At 34.9% G+C, this 15,399-nt stretch overlaps 1 protein-coding gene across 4 annotated transcripts in view; it reads right to left on the minus strand.

The window, feature by feature from the left end:
• ATF2 (activating transcription factor 2) overlaps positions 1–15,399 on the minus strand; it is an 84,499-nt gene that overhangs the window by 57,886 nt on the left and 11,214 nt on the right. For 3 of the 4 annotated variants that reach the window (XM_008062646.2, XM_008062645.1, XM_008062647.1), the window contains exons 2-3: positions 10,206–10,280; positions 2,320–2,389 (exon numbers count right to left, since the gene is read on the minus strand). In XM_008062646.2, the coding sequence (XP_008060837.1) occupies positions 2,320–2,389; positions 10,206–10,237 (102 nt within the window). In that variant the 5' untranslated portion in view covers positions 10,238–10,280. The remainder of the gene's footprint in view (positions 1–2,319; positions 2,390–10,205; positions 10,281–15,399) is intronic. The other variant, XM_021714790.1, reaches the window with a different exon arrangement.

Here is a 15,399-nt window from a genome sequence, read left to right on the forward strand (position 1 = left end):
AAGCAGTAACTGTAAAAGAGGAAAAAAAAATATATTAAGTTTCAATAAAATTAGAGATATCTACTCATCAAAAGATACATGAAAATTAAGATGCAAACAAGGACTTGAAAAAAATATATATATATTTTAAAATTTTATTTATTTATTTATTTGAGTTGGAGCCTCACTCTGTCGCTCAGACTGGAGTGCAGTGGCCACTCCTGGCTACCGCAGCCTCGACCTGCTGGGCTCCGGCAATCCTTCCGCCTTAGCCTTCCAAGTAGCTGGAACTACAGGCGCGCACTACCACACCCAGCTAATTTTTTGACTTACTGTAGAGATGAGGTCTCACAAAGTTTCCCAGGCAGGTCTCAAACCCGTGGGCTCAGGCAATTTACTCACCTCAGCCTCCCAAGGTTCGGGATTATAGGCTGAGCCACTGAGCCTGGCTGAAATAAATATTTAACAGAGGACTAGTATTCAGGGTATATAAAGAACTCCTACAATTCAATAATTAAAAGACAACCCAATTTTTAAAATGGGCAAAAGATTTGAAAAAATATTTCATAAAAAGTAAGGTACACAAATGACCAATAAATATATGAAAAAGTGCTCATCATTTCATTAGTCATCAAAGAAATGCAAATTAAAGCCACAATGAGATACCAGTCTACACATATGAAAATGCTAAAATTTAAAAGACTGACAGCATCAAATATCGACAAGGATATAGCACAAGACTTTTCATATGTTACTGCTGGGAATGTAATGTGGTATATCTACACTGGAAAGCAGTCTGTCAATTCCCTAAAAAGTTAAACTATATCAGATGATCCCATCATTACATTCCTAGATATTAATCCAAGAGAAACCAAAGCACATGTCCCTACAAAGACTATACACATAAATATTCATACCAGCTTTATTTATGTTAAGTAAAAATTGGAAATAAGCCAAAACAAACTGCAGAATAATGAAATATTAGTTCTCAATGAATTAACTAGTAGTCATGTAATATGGAGAAATCTTAAATTATGCAACATAAAAATGCCAGACAAATGTACATGCTCTATGATTACATTTATATAAAATTCTGGGAAATGAAAATAAACCTACAGTGACAGAAGGCAATTCAGTGGTAGACAGGGGTAGGAAGGGTGAGAGGAATTACAAATAAGCATAAGGAAACTTCTGGAGTGATGAATAAGTTCATTATCTTGATTATGGTTGGTAATGATTTCATGAGTTATAATATATGTTAAAGCTTATCAAACTGTACACTGTAAAGATATGCAGTTAGCCGGGCTCGGTGGCTCAGCCTGTAATCCTGTGCCTTTGGGAGGCTGAGGTGAGTGGATTGCCTGAGCCCGCGGGTTCGAGACCCGCCTGGGCAGCGAGACCTCATCTCTACAATAAACCAAAAAATCAGCCAGGCGTGGTAGCGCATGCCTATAATTCCGGCTACTCGGAAGGCTGAGGCGGAAGGATCGCCGGAGCCCAGCAGGTCGAGGCTGCGGTGGCCAGGAGCGGCCACTGCACTACAGTCTGGGCAACAGAGTGAGACTCCAACTCAAAAAAAAAAAAAAAAGATATGCAGTTTACTGTAATCCAATTATATCTCAGTTTAAAAAATCAACTAAAGGAAATAAACGAAAACCAGTGATGAACCAATAAGCAACAATAATTCTTATTATTTATAGTCTGCAGATTTAAGTATTCTGTAGCTTTACTGCACATTACACTCATTCTTTCATTCTTCCTTACTGTTTATAGTTATTTCAAAATTAGGATAATTATAATAGCAATAGATTAATAATTTAGTGACTTGTAAGAAAAACTAAAATAGTATTTTTTATTTTCTGTGAAATTTCTTCCATACATGCTATGCTCTGTATTAAAGATGCAGACTTAAGAACAATAATACATTAGTGATATTGTCAGAGGTAAATATCAGTTAATTTCATAAAAGTTCAGTAAGTAAAATAATTCTCAGATAAGACAATGTATAACTGATTTCCAGTTAGGCAGTTTACCAATGATTTTCAGACAATAATGGTCAAATTAACATACTTTTAAATACTGGATTTGTATGTAGGTTTTCCTCTTTTCCATTACAAGATATAGCTTTCCACACCTCTTATTAGATTATATTCTCTAAAACTCAGATAAGTTATTGCAGAAAAAGAATAATTTCTTTCCAAAAGTTTTGTGCTTTCTAAAATCCTAACTCTAAAATATTATAAAACATTATAAGAAAATCATTTAATGATAATATATTCTTTCATCAGTGTTTTAATAAGTGGAAATAGACAAAATTATTTAAAGTAATTTATATATTACCTGGCCACATCCAGGCGCAGTGCATAGAAAGGGTTTGTCATCACTCATATTCCACAGGTCCTTGTATTGCCTAAAACCAAACAAGAAGAGATGGCTAAACACTTTACAGTACATATTTTCAAATCAATAATAATTAAAATATAAATCTCAGGATTTTCACAAGTTTATTTTCTAAGTGTGAAATAAAGTACTCTAGTTAACATTTTAACTCTATCTTCCATTTTCTTATTATGAGTAAAGAAAACCAGACAAAACGTATAGATTTTCTACCATAGAGAACAGGTTAGGAACATTGCTCTGCCAGACTCTTTCCTGCTCAACAGTGTAAAAGTACGTATGGTGAAATGAACGAATTTCATTCATTTGAAAAAATTAAATGAGCAAATACTATGCAGTCTAAGGATCCTACTGTATAGTTATGAAAATAATACAGCAAAATTTCTATCTCCAGTCCTAAATTCTAGAATTTTTATCTACCAGCTTAAACATTTCTATTTAGATATGCCACCAAAACAGCAATGTCTAAAATCAAACTCCTGGATCCCTTCTTAAACTTACACCTTTTCCTATGTTGAAAGCACAATGGAAGACTCAGTTGGAAATACAAAAATAAAAGAGAAATAGATGCCAGCCTCAGGTGATCTCTCTTCCCAGGAAAGGAAATAAGACAGTATGAGTATAACAAAATTTGTATCTCTAACTCTGTACTCATTCTAAATCCTAAATTTCCAATTCCTTATTGTTAGTGATGTATCCGGGATCATAACTTAGTCTTCTGAACCCAAATTCAAAACTCCTGCCAATATCTTATGCTGTTTCCTCCTAATGTACATCAAAACTTTTGCCAAAGGCTTGATATGAATTTTGGGAAACCCATGCTTGTTCACAGTAGTCTTCATGTTTTAAGCATGTACATAATGATCACTGAAAATATAAAAGGTTTCCAGGAAGTCATAATTGATTTTATATATAAAATTTGTGAATGTGTGAGCAAGTTTTTTGGAGCTTTATCCAGAACTGTTTTTGCTATAATTGTCAATCAGCCTATGGACAACCTAATATTGCACTGGTAGGTGCAAGAATAACAATTGCAGAAACATTGGTCTAGACTTTCGGTTTTGGTCCAACACATAAAGAGCTTAAAAGTAGTTGTTTCTGTTCTCACAACAAGGAAAAAGCTGAACAAACTGCAAATCATCTACTTGTCATAGATCCATGAGAGAATTGAGGTCACAGGGAAAACCACTGCCCCGGAAAGTGGAGACTGAGGCAGATACTGAAAATCATAGTTTACCAGGAACACAAGTACTGCTGGAACTAGTACCAATAAGAATAGGTAAGCTGTAACTGACCAACTGCCAGAGGTTCAGTGTAGACTAAAAATCTTGTAGCCCAATCAGAGTGAGGATGGGACATACTTGTTCCAAGAGCCCTACTAGGATTTCAGGGTGAAGACTGGAGGAAAAACAAAATCTCCTCATGCTTCCAGAAAGAGGAGAATAAAAGTAACCATTTTGAAATACACTCAGAGATTTCTGTTCTTTTTAACAAAGGACTACTCTCAAGAGAAACTGTTTTAACAGAACCTAATTGACCAGGGAAAAGAAAACACCCAATTCTACCCCTCTACTCTTTCTGTCTCATCTAAGGGGGAGGGAGCAAAGCTGAGAAGAATTTGTGAACATCACAGTCCAGAGACACAGGTTTATTAAAAGACTGAGACCTAATCATAGGACTATAGAATGATTTTCTTCTCCCCACACCTTACACCAATACAGTCAGGCTCCTGTATAACATAGGAGTCTGCTAAAAAGCAAAGCAAAACAAAACAAAAAACTGCAAAACTCAGACCTTATTTAAGAAGAAGTCTCCAAGGAAACCTGAAGATAAGAGGCGAAATAAAAACAAGGAGAGTAGATAATATTTTAGCTTCAGAAACCTATAGCTACAGCAAACAAGAAACACAGCCTAATTCCTCGCCAGATAAATATAAAACCTCAGTTCGTTTTACCCAATACTTCATGTGCAACTTTCAACAAAAAATTACAAGGTATGCTAAAAAGACAAAACAAAAACAACAAAAAACCCAAAAAAACCTCTGAAGAGGTGAAACAAGCTATAAAAGTAGACTCAAATATGACAGAGATTTTGAAATTATTAGACTGGAAATTTAAAATAATAATAAATAATATGCTAAGTGCTCTAATGGAAAAAGCGAAAAACAAGCAAGAAGATATGTATAATGTAAATAAATCTCTTTAATATAATTTAAGTCAAATTCTCAAAAAGAATAGAAAGGAAATGTTAGAAACCAAAAATAATAGAACGAAAATGAAGAATGCCTTTGAAAGCTCTGGATAAAACTTAGGAAAAAACTAGTGCGCTCAATGATATGCCAATGCAAACTCCAAAAATTGAAATGTGAAGAGAAAAAAGAATGTAAAAAACAGAATCTCCAAGAATTGTGGGACAATGATGAAAGGTATAACGTGTGCATAATGAGAACATCAGAAGGAGAGCAAAAGAAAGGAACAGAAGAAATATTTTAAGTGGTAATGGCTGAAAGTTTTTCAAAACTGATGAAAAGTATCACATCATAGATCTTGGATGCTCAGAGAAAAATAAGTAGAACACCAAAAAAATCTACAACTAGGCACATCATATTCAAAGTGCAGAAAATCAAAGACACGAAAAAAATCTTGATGCTAGATTAAAAACAAAACAAAAGAAAAAAGGAAATACTGGTCTAAGAGAGAGTTCTACAATAAATTCTTTGCTTACCAAATAAAAATTTATCTGCATGAATTTACAATATAAATACAGTACCTTTTCTTACAATAATTATAGAAAATGATCCCAATGAACAATACTCACTTTCTCAAATCTAAGGTTTTCATCATTATGCCCTGTATAACAAACCCTGAAACACAGGATACAACTTGATTTTTATGATCTTTAAATTCCAAAGTTAACTTGAATTAGGGATGACACAGCAACTGTCATTAGTAACAAAAAGGTTGTAGCTGCACAAAATCTTGACAGACCAAACTGAATACTGTTCAATAATTATAACTTCATATGGTAAACAACTCTTAATTACACAGTAAAATTTCAACTGGGTGGCAGTGCTGATCCAACTTATTACCTTCCTGACAATTATAAGACATGACTGCCTTTCTTTAAAGAGAGTTTTAAGAAACTCTCCCCACAGAGAGGACATATCTGTATTCCTCTTTCCTTGAATCTGGGTGGGTTTATAACTATTTCAACCAATAGAGTACTATGGAACTGACACAAGTCATAACTCCCGCCTTGGCCATCTAGAATTTGCTTGGTCTCTATAACACTACTTCTCAGGACACTCTATCCCAGAATCCCAAACACCATGATGTGAGAAGTCACTCAAACTTCCCGATCTGAGGGCCTATACACCAAGAAACAGATAACTCATCCAAATTCTTGACCTACAGAATCTGTGAGCATTATAAACTATTTATAACTACATTTGGAACATTTCCTCATGATATCTGCAATTTATCTGAATAGCATATTATATACTTCTTAATGTTTAGAAATCAAGGCATACTGATGTATAAATTTATGAACATGAGAAAAAGGAAAAGGACAGTATGACCCAGCAGTTCTCCAACAGGATCCTCTAGACTTAAATTCAGGACCCCTAAAGAACTTTTTTGTTTATATAAGTTATTAATACTGACCACATTAGAAATTAAAAGTTAGACATTCTAAAAAATCAATTTATTAATTAAAAACAGCAATGAGCTCATTGCACATTAACACATGTAACATATTTTTATGAAAACTAAACATATTTTCAAAACAAAAAATTTAGTGAGACAGCCATTTCCCATTTTTTATAAATCTCTTCATGTCTGGCTTCAAGAATAAGACAGATGAATTCTCATATTTGCTTCTTGTATTCAACCTATTGTGATACCACAGTAATGAATCTTCTAAAAAACTCCACTGAATGTTCAGGGGAGAGAGAGAGAATTTAAAAAGGCAAATAACATCCTAGTATTATTTATTATGCAAATGTTTTTGATTTCATAGACCCTGAAAAGGTCTCTATTAGAGGTTCTTAAGACTGTATTATAAGAATTCATGGTATACGCAAACCATCTTATTGAACTTTATTTTACTGCACTTTGCAGATATTGGACAGTCTTTTTAAAATACATCTAAATCTCAGGCAGATGTTGCGGATTTTTTAGACACCCATGAACAGATTTTAAGTTTCCCCCTATTTCTTATTTCCTGAGAGTTTTAATCAAACATACACATTGAACTTTATCAAATGCTTTTTCTGCATCTATTGAGATGATTATTTTGTCTCTTTTATTATTTTAATGTGCTAAATCACACTGATTTTTAGTCTGATAAACCAATAAGAATTCAGAATTTCTGGAATAAGTCTCCCTATTTACTAATATTTTGCTCAAGATTTTTACATCTAAGCTTATGAGAGATGACTGTGCCAGGTGTCAAGGTTATGACGGTTTTATTATTTTTTTGAGTTGGAGTCTCACTCTGTCGCCCAGACTGGAGTGTAGTGGCATGCTCCCGGCCACCGCAGCCTCGACCTGCTGGACTCTGGCGATCCTTCCACCTCAGTCTTCCAAGTAGCCGGAACTACAGGTGTGTGCCACTACGCCTGGCTAATTTTTGGTTTATTGTAGAGATAAGGTCTCGCCAAGTTGCCAGGGTGGGTCTTGAACCCGCGGGCTCAGACAATCCACTCGCCTCGGCCTCCCAAAGTGCTGGGATTACAGGCTGAGCCACCGAGCCTGGCCTATGACGGCTATATAAAAAGAACTGGGGGCAACCTTCTTTCAGGTCCCCTCCTGCTGCGGGAGTTTTTCTGTGTTCTTAATAAACTACTGCTTTCTGTTAAGAAAGAAAGAAAGAAAGAAAGAGAGAGAGAGAAAGAAAGAAAGAAAAGAATTGGGACATGTGAATTCTTTTCTACTCTCTGGGAAAAAAAATCTATGTAAGATAGATACTATTTCTTCCTTAAACATCGGAAGAATTCACCAGTGAAGTTATCTGAGCCTGACGTTTTCTCTGTGGAAAGGTTTTAAATCATAAATTCAGTTTTTCAAATAGATATAAACTAAGTTTCTATATCAATTTTGTTCTTCAGGAATTTGTCCACTACGTCTATACTTTAAACGTATCAGCAGTTATAACATTATCTTATTTTTTCATGTCTACTAGATCTGTGGTAATGTACATATACTTTACACAAGATGTAGAAATACTTAAAATTCCTAACATCACTAACTTTCTATTTTTCTTTAATCAGTTTAGCTAAAGGGTTTATACCTTTTACTTCTCTTTAGAAAAAATTTGGCTTCACTTACTCAATTGTACTCTTGCTTTCTGTTTTATCAATTGTTTTTACAACACTAAAAACAAAAGCCTAGGAATAAATATAATGGAAAATGTATACTATACATTAAAAAAACCCCAAAACTACAAAGCATTTCCACAAGAAATTAAAGAAGGCCTAAATAAACAGAGAAGATAACGTTAAATGACAATTCTACCCAAATCAATCTATTAGAGGTAAAGTACAATCCCAATCAAAATGTCAGTAGCTTTTATGTTTGTGAAAATTGATTCTAAATGTATAAGGAAATGCAGAAGACCCAGAATTAGCAAAGCCATCCTGAAGAACAACAATTAAGCTAGAGGACTTATATTATCGGGTATTAAGAACTATTAAAAATAATAATAATTAAGCCAATATGCATTTCCAGTAACTAAACAGTTGATGAAGGAAAAGTTCTTTAGAGAATAATCTCATCTAACAAGTACAGAAAGAATGAAATGACCAGAAAGTTGCCACCTTAACCCCTAATGAAATAATGGATGTAGGTAACTATAATCAATGTATGATTTTTTAAAGTCATCTGAATTCATAGGTCAGACTTAAATTACAACACTAAAGGTTGTTAGGAGATGGGGGTGGGGGACCAAACCCAAACTCCGAAGAGTTAACAAACTAGTGTTGAAAAAAGAACGTTACAGAATTATTAGCTGAGTCAGATATATTTGCTATATGTAATTTTTAGAAAGAAAACAATAACAAAAACCTACAAGTTGATGGAAGGAATAACTGGGAACTTTAAGTTAAAATTTTAAAGTAAGAAAGTAATTCTGGCTCAAAAATGTCTTTTTATAGTTGTTTTGTTTGAATCAGGATCCAAAAAGTCCTTTTATTGCATTTGGTTAGTATTAAGTCTCTTTTAATGTAAAATCCAATATCCTCCTTCCTCCTTTTTCAAACCCATGATACTGACTTGTTGATGATACTAGTCATTTGTCTTACAGATTTTTCCATGTACACACAGTTCCCAGTTTAAAATGGTTTAACTTAGATTTTTTAACTTTATGATGGTGTATGTTGTTTGACATGTTTTTATATCTCCTGTATTTCCTTGCAGTTGGAGCTAAAAAAAATGGAAAAATCTGTAAGACAAATGACTAGTATCATCAACAAGTCAGTATCATGGGTTTGAAAAAGGAGGAAGGAGGATATTGGATTTTACATTAAAAGAGACTTAATACTAACCAAATGCAATAAAAGGACTTTTTGGATCCTGATTCAAACAAAACAACTATAAAAAGACATTTTTGAGCCAGAATTACTTTCTTACTTTAAAATTTTAACTTAAAGTTCCCAGTTATTCCTTCCATCAACTTGTAGGTTTTTGTTATTGTTTTCTTTCTAAAAATTACATATAGCAAATATATCTGACTCAGCTAATAATTCTGTAACGTTCTTTTTTCAACACTAGTTTGTTAACTCTTCGGAGCAATGTCTCTCAAAGCATTTCAACAGGGATGTCAGTAGATAACTACAGAAATAAGGTATGTGGCCAAACAAATTTGGGAAATGTTTAAGTATACATTTTTAAATTTTTTTGCAGAACTTTTCAAACTTTTAATATGCTCAAAGTGAAATGACTAGAAAAGTACCCAGAATGTGGCATTTCTGCCACACCTATTTGCTATCTGAAGAATTTTTCATAAAATGCATTCTGAGACTGGTATTATTTAGAACTTATTTTAGAAGGAATCAAAACCTTAAAACATGCTTATGTCTATCATAACTAGGTATGTATATCTTGATGCTCTTAATTTGATCATTTAAAAGCTCAGTAGGGGCTGGGTGCAGTGGCTCACGTCTGTAATCCCAGCACTTTGGGAAGGCCAAGATGGAGGACTGCTTGAGTTCAGAAGTTGGAGACCAGCCTGGGAAACAAAGTGAGACCTCATCGCTACAAAAAATTAGTCAGGCATGATAAGAGTGTACCTGTAGTCCTTCCTACTTGGGAAGATGAGGTGGAAGGAGGCTGAGGCTGTGGTGAGATGTGACCATGCCACTGCACTCCAGTCTGGGCAATAGAGTGAGACTCCAACTTAACAAAAAAAAAAAAAAAAAAAGAAAAAAGAACAGCACAGTAAGAGTATCAGCTAAACTTTATACTAAATAAGTAATTATTTATAGAAAAAAAAAACACAAAATAGTTCTCTCTAAAAGAAACAATTCTTGAAAATTTTGATAACCTAAAATATATAAAATTGCAAAAAAGGCTGGGTGTGATTGTTCACACCTATAATCCCAGCTCTTTGGGAGACTGAGGCAGAAGGATTGCTTGAAGCCAGGGGTTCAAGACCAGCCTGGGCAACACAGCAAGTTTTTGTTTCTACAAAAAATAAAAAATAAAAAAAAGCTGGTTATAGTGGCGCACACCTGTAGTTTCCTAGCTACCCATTTGAGCCCAGAAGTTTGCCTGGAAGATAGAGCAAGATTTTACCTCTTAAAAAGAGAAAAATACCAAATATTGCACACATACCTGGCAGAATTCACATGTAACTTGAATTTCATAAGTTGAACAACTTATCACGTTCTCTTTCTCATGGCAAGAATACTGAAAAACAAAGTGGTTTCACACTGTTAATATAGCTCTGAAACACTTCTTGAAACACAATAAAAAATAAAAGTGTTCAAATTACTCAAGCATTACTGTCATCCAAAAATCCAGTCACTACTAAGAATTTTTATAATAGAGTACCTCACTTGAAATATCAAGGTACCTATATAAATGGCTTAAACATACCCATTTGTATATCCAACTCTACCAAAGGGGTTAAAAAAGGAAGAAACATTTAATTTATCGCTTACGTCTGTGGTTGACGGGCAACCATTAAAAGAGTAAAAATCTTCATTTTTGAACTCTGACGAGAACAATGTAATCTAGTATTTCAATATCTCTATTATGAACACTTAATTTTTAAAAATGTATCCAGTGATGGTCAGTTTCTCATCTTAATTCACCAAAATTTGTATGGCCCACAATGTGGTTAAGCTACATAGCAGCTCCCATTTGAGATTAGCTGAAGGGCAAGCACAGCTTGCTGGCTCACCCTTCAGGTAATCTCAAATGGCCCGTTTTTAAACTCTGCTAATATTTCACCTTACAGTCAGTGAAACTTCACTCAGTGATAAATAGGAGTAACTGTATATTTACTGAAATAAGCCAATGGTGCATGCAGGAAAGTTGTATTTTTCATAATTTTGCTTAGAAATGTGGTTTCAATGATGTCTTATTCAGAAAAATTGGATATTTCTTCTGCGGAAATGTGTAACTAGCTCCAGTTCTGAGTCCTGGAGTAAAGACTAGTCTGGAATAGGAAATAGAAAGAAGAAAGTTTCTTCCCTTGCCCCAGGCAAAGTTTGTATCTGACAGGGTTCCACTTCTCAACAGCCACTTTACCATGCTGCCTGCCGCAAGAGGGGAAAGAACACGAGAATAATCCAAAGGAAATCTGTAATAGCCATGCTCCTGTCTTTACCAGTAGAATATGAGCTCCGTGAGGGCAAGGAACTTGTCTTTGGGTTAACTCCCTACAACAGTGCCTAGCTCAGTTTAGTGGGTTAACTCCCTACAACAGTGCCTAGCTCAGTTTAGTACAAGGAACATTTAAACATCAACTACACGTAGACACAAAGATAAAAAATAGTCCCTGCACTTGAGAAACTTACAGTCTAGCAGAAGAAAGAAGAATAAAGAGGTAATTTAATTTGGTAGGAATAAAACAAGTTCCTGACTTTCACAGCAGCCTATCTCCTAGACAACCAATAAAAATTCCCATTCCCTTCTTACCATTTTCTAATACTTACCTGGGGTAGCTGTAAATATTAACAGTTCAAGCACCATGAGACATAAATGTTAACCATTCCTCTGGGAGCCTTAAATGCTAGTTATCACTTTGTTAATCTAACTGAATCTCAAGCCTCTAAATTCAGGTTTACTTCCCTTTCACAGCAAGATTGGAAATATGCTCATAACAGAAGCCTATAAGGGAGGTTTTGTTGAACTGTACATTGTTGGGGAAGTCAGCAACTGCAGATTGAGAACTGTTAATATATCACACTGCTCTGCTCTCTGGCATGCAACTGCAACCAACACTGATAGAAAAACCACTGTCATGAAAAGTACCCAGGAGTGTTCTGGGAAAAATGTATGAAACTCAACTTCTTTGGTATCTCCTAACTCTTCTTATAACATTCCTCTATCTTCCTTGCTCTTGAGTTTCTACTTTGTGCTTGGCACTAGCACTTCCTATAGTGGCAAATCAAGAGATACCTGCATTCCAAGACAGGGAGTTGGGTGCTAATCAAGCACCCAACTCAGACCTTCCTTTCCTGCAAGCTTGAATTCAGAATCAAAATGATGACTGAATGCCATAAAGACAAATCTGATTATCAACCTAGTACCTCTTAATAGATTTTACCTTGTAAGTATACCGAGAGATACAATCAGAGCTGCCCTTTTCTTCTAACCTCACCTCCTGCTAAGTGCCATCCAATATACCATGGTTATTTAACAATATCAGACTGCCTGCCATCCTCTGAAAATCTTCCTCAATTTATATATTCTTTGGACTCTATCTAAAATATACCTTCCCAGATGAATGTCTGCACTCCTTTGATATTATATTGTCAAGGCTCAGTTCAGAAAACACTTCCTTTGTGATAACTTCCTCATAACTCAAATTGAAAGTTTCTTCTACTAAGCTTTCTGTGATGTTTATGCTTTGCTTACAGTACTCATATTATGTTCCGTAATATAATCTATTATATAATCTGTATACTTCTCCCACCTCATTCTACTGCCTACTACTCCTTGAAGAATCATTATGGGCCAGAATTGGCTCCAAAACCTGGTTTTGGCACTTGTAAGATATGCAATCTTGTGCAAGGTGCTAAACTTTGAGCTTCAGTTTCCTCAACTATAAAATAGGGGTAATATCACCTACCTCATAGTTGTTGTAATCATTAATAAACTATGTAAAGTGCCTAGCACAATGTTTGGCACATGAGTATCTGATAAAATGGCAGCTGCAATTCTACTATTACTATTGTTATGAACATTATAAGGCTGTTGTATGCATCCTTATATCTGCATAGTATCTTACCTGCTAACAGCAGAGTGAATACAGAATTATTAATCCAAAAGGAACTACAATTTGTAAAATGTATAGGTATAAATTTACTTTTTAAAGAAGTAAACACTTTTCACCTTACTTCAGAAAGGTTGCCAACCTCTATGCTTCAAGTTTTTAAATAAATAGATAATATTACATAGTCCATCTTTTTAATAAGAAAAAATATAAGAAGATTTTTATTAAAGAGACAGGTCATTAAATCTGGGTAACTTGAAGTTCAAATATTCTTAAGTTCAAATATTCTTATAAAACATGACTTTCCCATTTCTCAGCAAATTGTAAATACTTCCATTCCAGTGTTTCATTGCTGGTGAAGACACTCTCTAATATTGGTTTAAAAGGTTAGAGATTAGCTACAGCAGGTATCAGAGGACTAAAACTACACTAAGATTCTCTTAAGATTTACAAGGTACTCAGGCCCTGTTATGTGAGGTGGAAAAGGGAACACGGATTCTAAAAATGGAAAGATGCCATTTGTATAGCACAAGCACCTGGAAAACATGGCAATATTTTTAAAAGTATAGTTCATATTTGACAGTGTATTGTTTTCAGAGCCTAAGCTTTCATTCTATCAATGTAATGTTTGACAAATGGAAATAATAATGTCTACCTCACAGAGTTATTTTGAGAGTAAAATAAAATATTGTATAAAAATCCAGCTCAATGACTGACTTGCTTAAACTCTCAAATGGCAGTTGCTGCTATTCTTTAAAACACAAATTATATGTACTAGAGATGACTTGGGTGATAAAAATGCAATTACTTTCGGCTTCAGATCACTCATTATTGTTATTTAACAGTGGCTCTTATTCTCCAGACTAGCAGTAACCCAGAAAAACAGTACTATAATCCAAGTTTGAGACACTAAAAGTACATAGCATTAAAATTTCAAATAAAAGAATTTCATAGCTATAATAAGTAATAATCAATGCATACCGAACACATTAAAATTTTTCTATATCCTGCATACTTGCTCCTCTAAAAATTCCACAAGGTGTGCTTTAGTATTCCCATTTTACTGATGTAGAAACCGTGGTACAGAGTTCAGGTGTGGTGGTTCACGCCTGTAATTCCACCACTTTGGGAGGCTGAGGCAGGAGGACTACTTGAGCCCAGAGTTTGAGGCTACAGTGAGTTATGATAGTGCCACAATACTCCAGCCTGAAGTAGGGTGAGATCTTGTCTCTTAAAAAAAAAAAAAAAAAAAAAAAAAGGCAACCCCCTTGGGTCCTCTTCCACTGTGGGAGTTTTTCTGTCCTCTCAATAAATCTTGCTTTCTAAAAAAAAAAAAGAAGTTGGAAAAAAAAGGGCTTGGCACAATGGCTCATGCTTTTAATCCCAGCACTTTGGGAGGTTGGGGGAATTGCTTGAGGCCGGGAGTCTAAGACCAGCCTGGCCAGTGAGACCCTGTCTCTACAAGATTTAAAAGAAAAGAAAAGAAACTGTGGTACAGGTTAATTTTCGCAATCTTACTCCAGAGCTAGAGCTACACTATACTGACCAACACTACCACTAAAGTAAGTTGTTAAGATATACGTATTCATTAACACAAAATAAAACGCCTATACAAGTAAGTTAAAGTGCAGTGTGAATAAAAAACAAAATGATATAATCTCCTCCTTTGAGAAGAAACAACAAAACACAACAGGAAATCAGGAATAAATCTACTTAAGAAGAAATAATCTTTAATCTCATGGGTAACTATGAAGCAATCATTACATGAACACACATAAGACAATAAAGTGTCTTAGTCTGAGATATGCCTTGTGAGTTTAAAAAATATTAGACTAAAATGCTGAAGATTAAAAGTCCCAAGTTAGACTGCATCTTGCTATGTTCTTTTTTTTTTGAGTTGGAGTCTCACTCCTTTGCCTAGGCAGTGACATGCTCACGGCCACCCCAGCGTTGATCTGCTGGGCTCCGGTGATGCTTCCGCCTCAGCCTTCCAAGAGCCAGAACTACAGGAGTGTGCTACCATGCCCGGCTAATTTTTAAAAAATTATTGTAGAGACAAGGTCTCGACAAGTTTCCCAGGCTGGTCTCAAGCCCCTGGGCTCAGGCAATCCTCTCGCCTTGGCTTCCCAAAATGCTGGGATTACAGGCTTGAGTCATTGCGCCCAGCTATTCTCTTCTTTTAATAAGAATCTGGACCAAAATGACAACAGCATTCGTAAGTGTGTAAACAGTTTGTCTTGAAAACTACTGATACTACAATATGCATGAATTTCAAAATAATTATGCTAAATGAAAGAAGACAGTCCAAGAAAACAAGTCATATTGTATAATTCCATTTATACAAAATTCTAGAAAGTACAAACTAATCTATAGTGATAGAAAGATCAGCAGCTGCCTAGGCACAAAGGTAGAAGAATGGGAGGAAAGGATTACAAAGGGTCATGAAGAAACTTTTGAGGGTGATGAATATCTCCTCTTGATTGTGGCAGTAGTTTTAATACAGTTAAGTCAACACTTAAAAAGTTGTATACTTTAAATATACACAATTTATTGTAGTTCAATTATACCTCAAAAATCTGTTTC

Source organism: Carlito syrichta, unplaced genomic scaffold (genome assembly GCF_000164805.1).
Source record: "Carlito syrichta isolate Samal-C Ts95f unplaced genomic scaffold, Tarsius_syrichta-2.0.1 Scaffold305785, whole genome shotgun sequence".
In the NCBI taxonomy this organism is placed as follows: domain Eukaryota; kingdom Metazoa; phylum Chordata; class Mammalia; order Primates; family Tarsiidae; genus Carlito; species Carlito syrichta.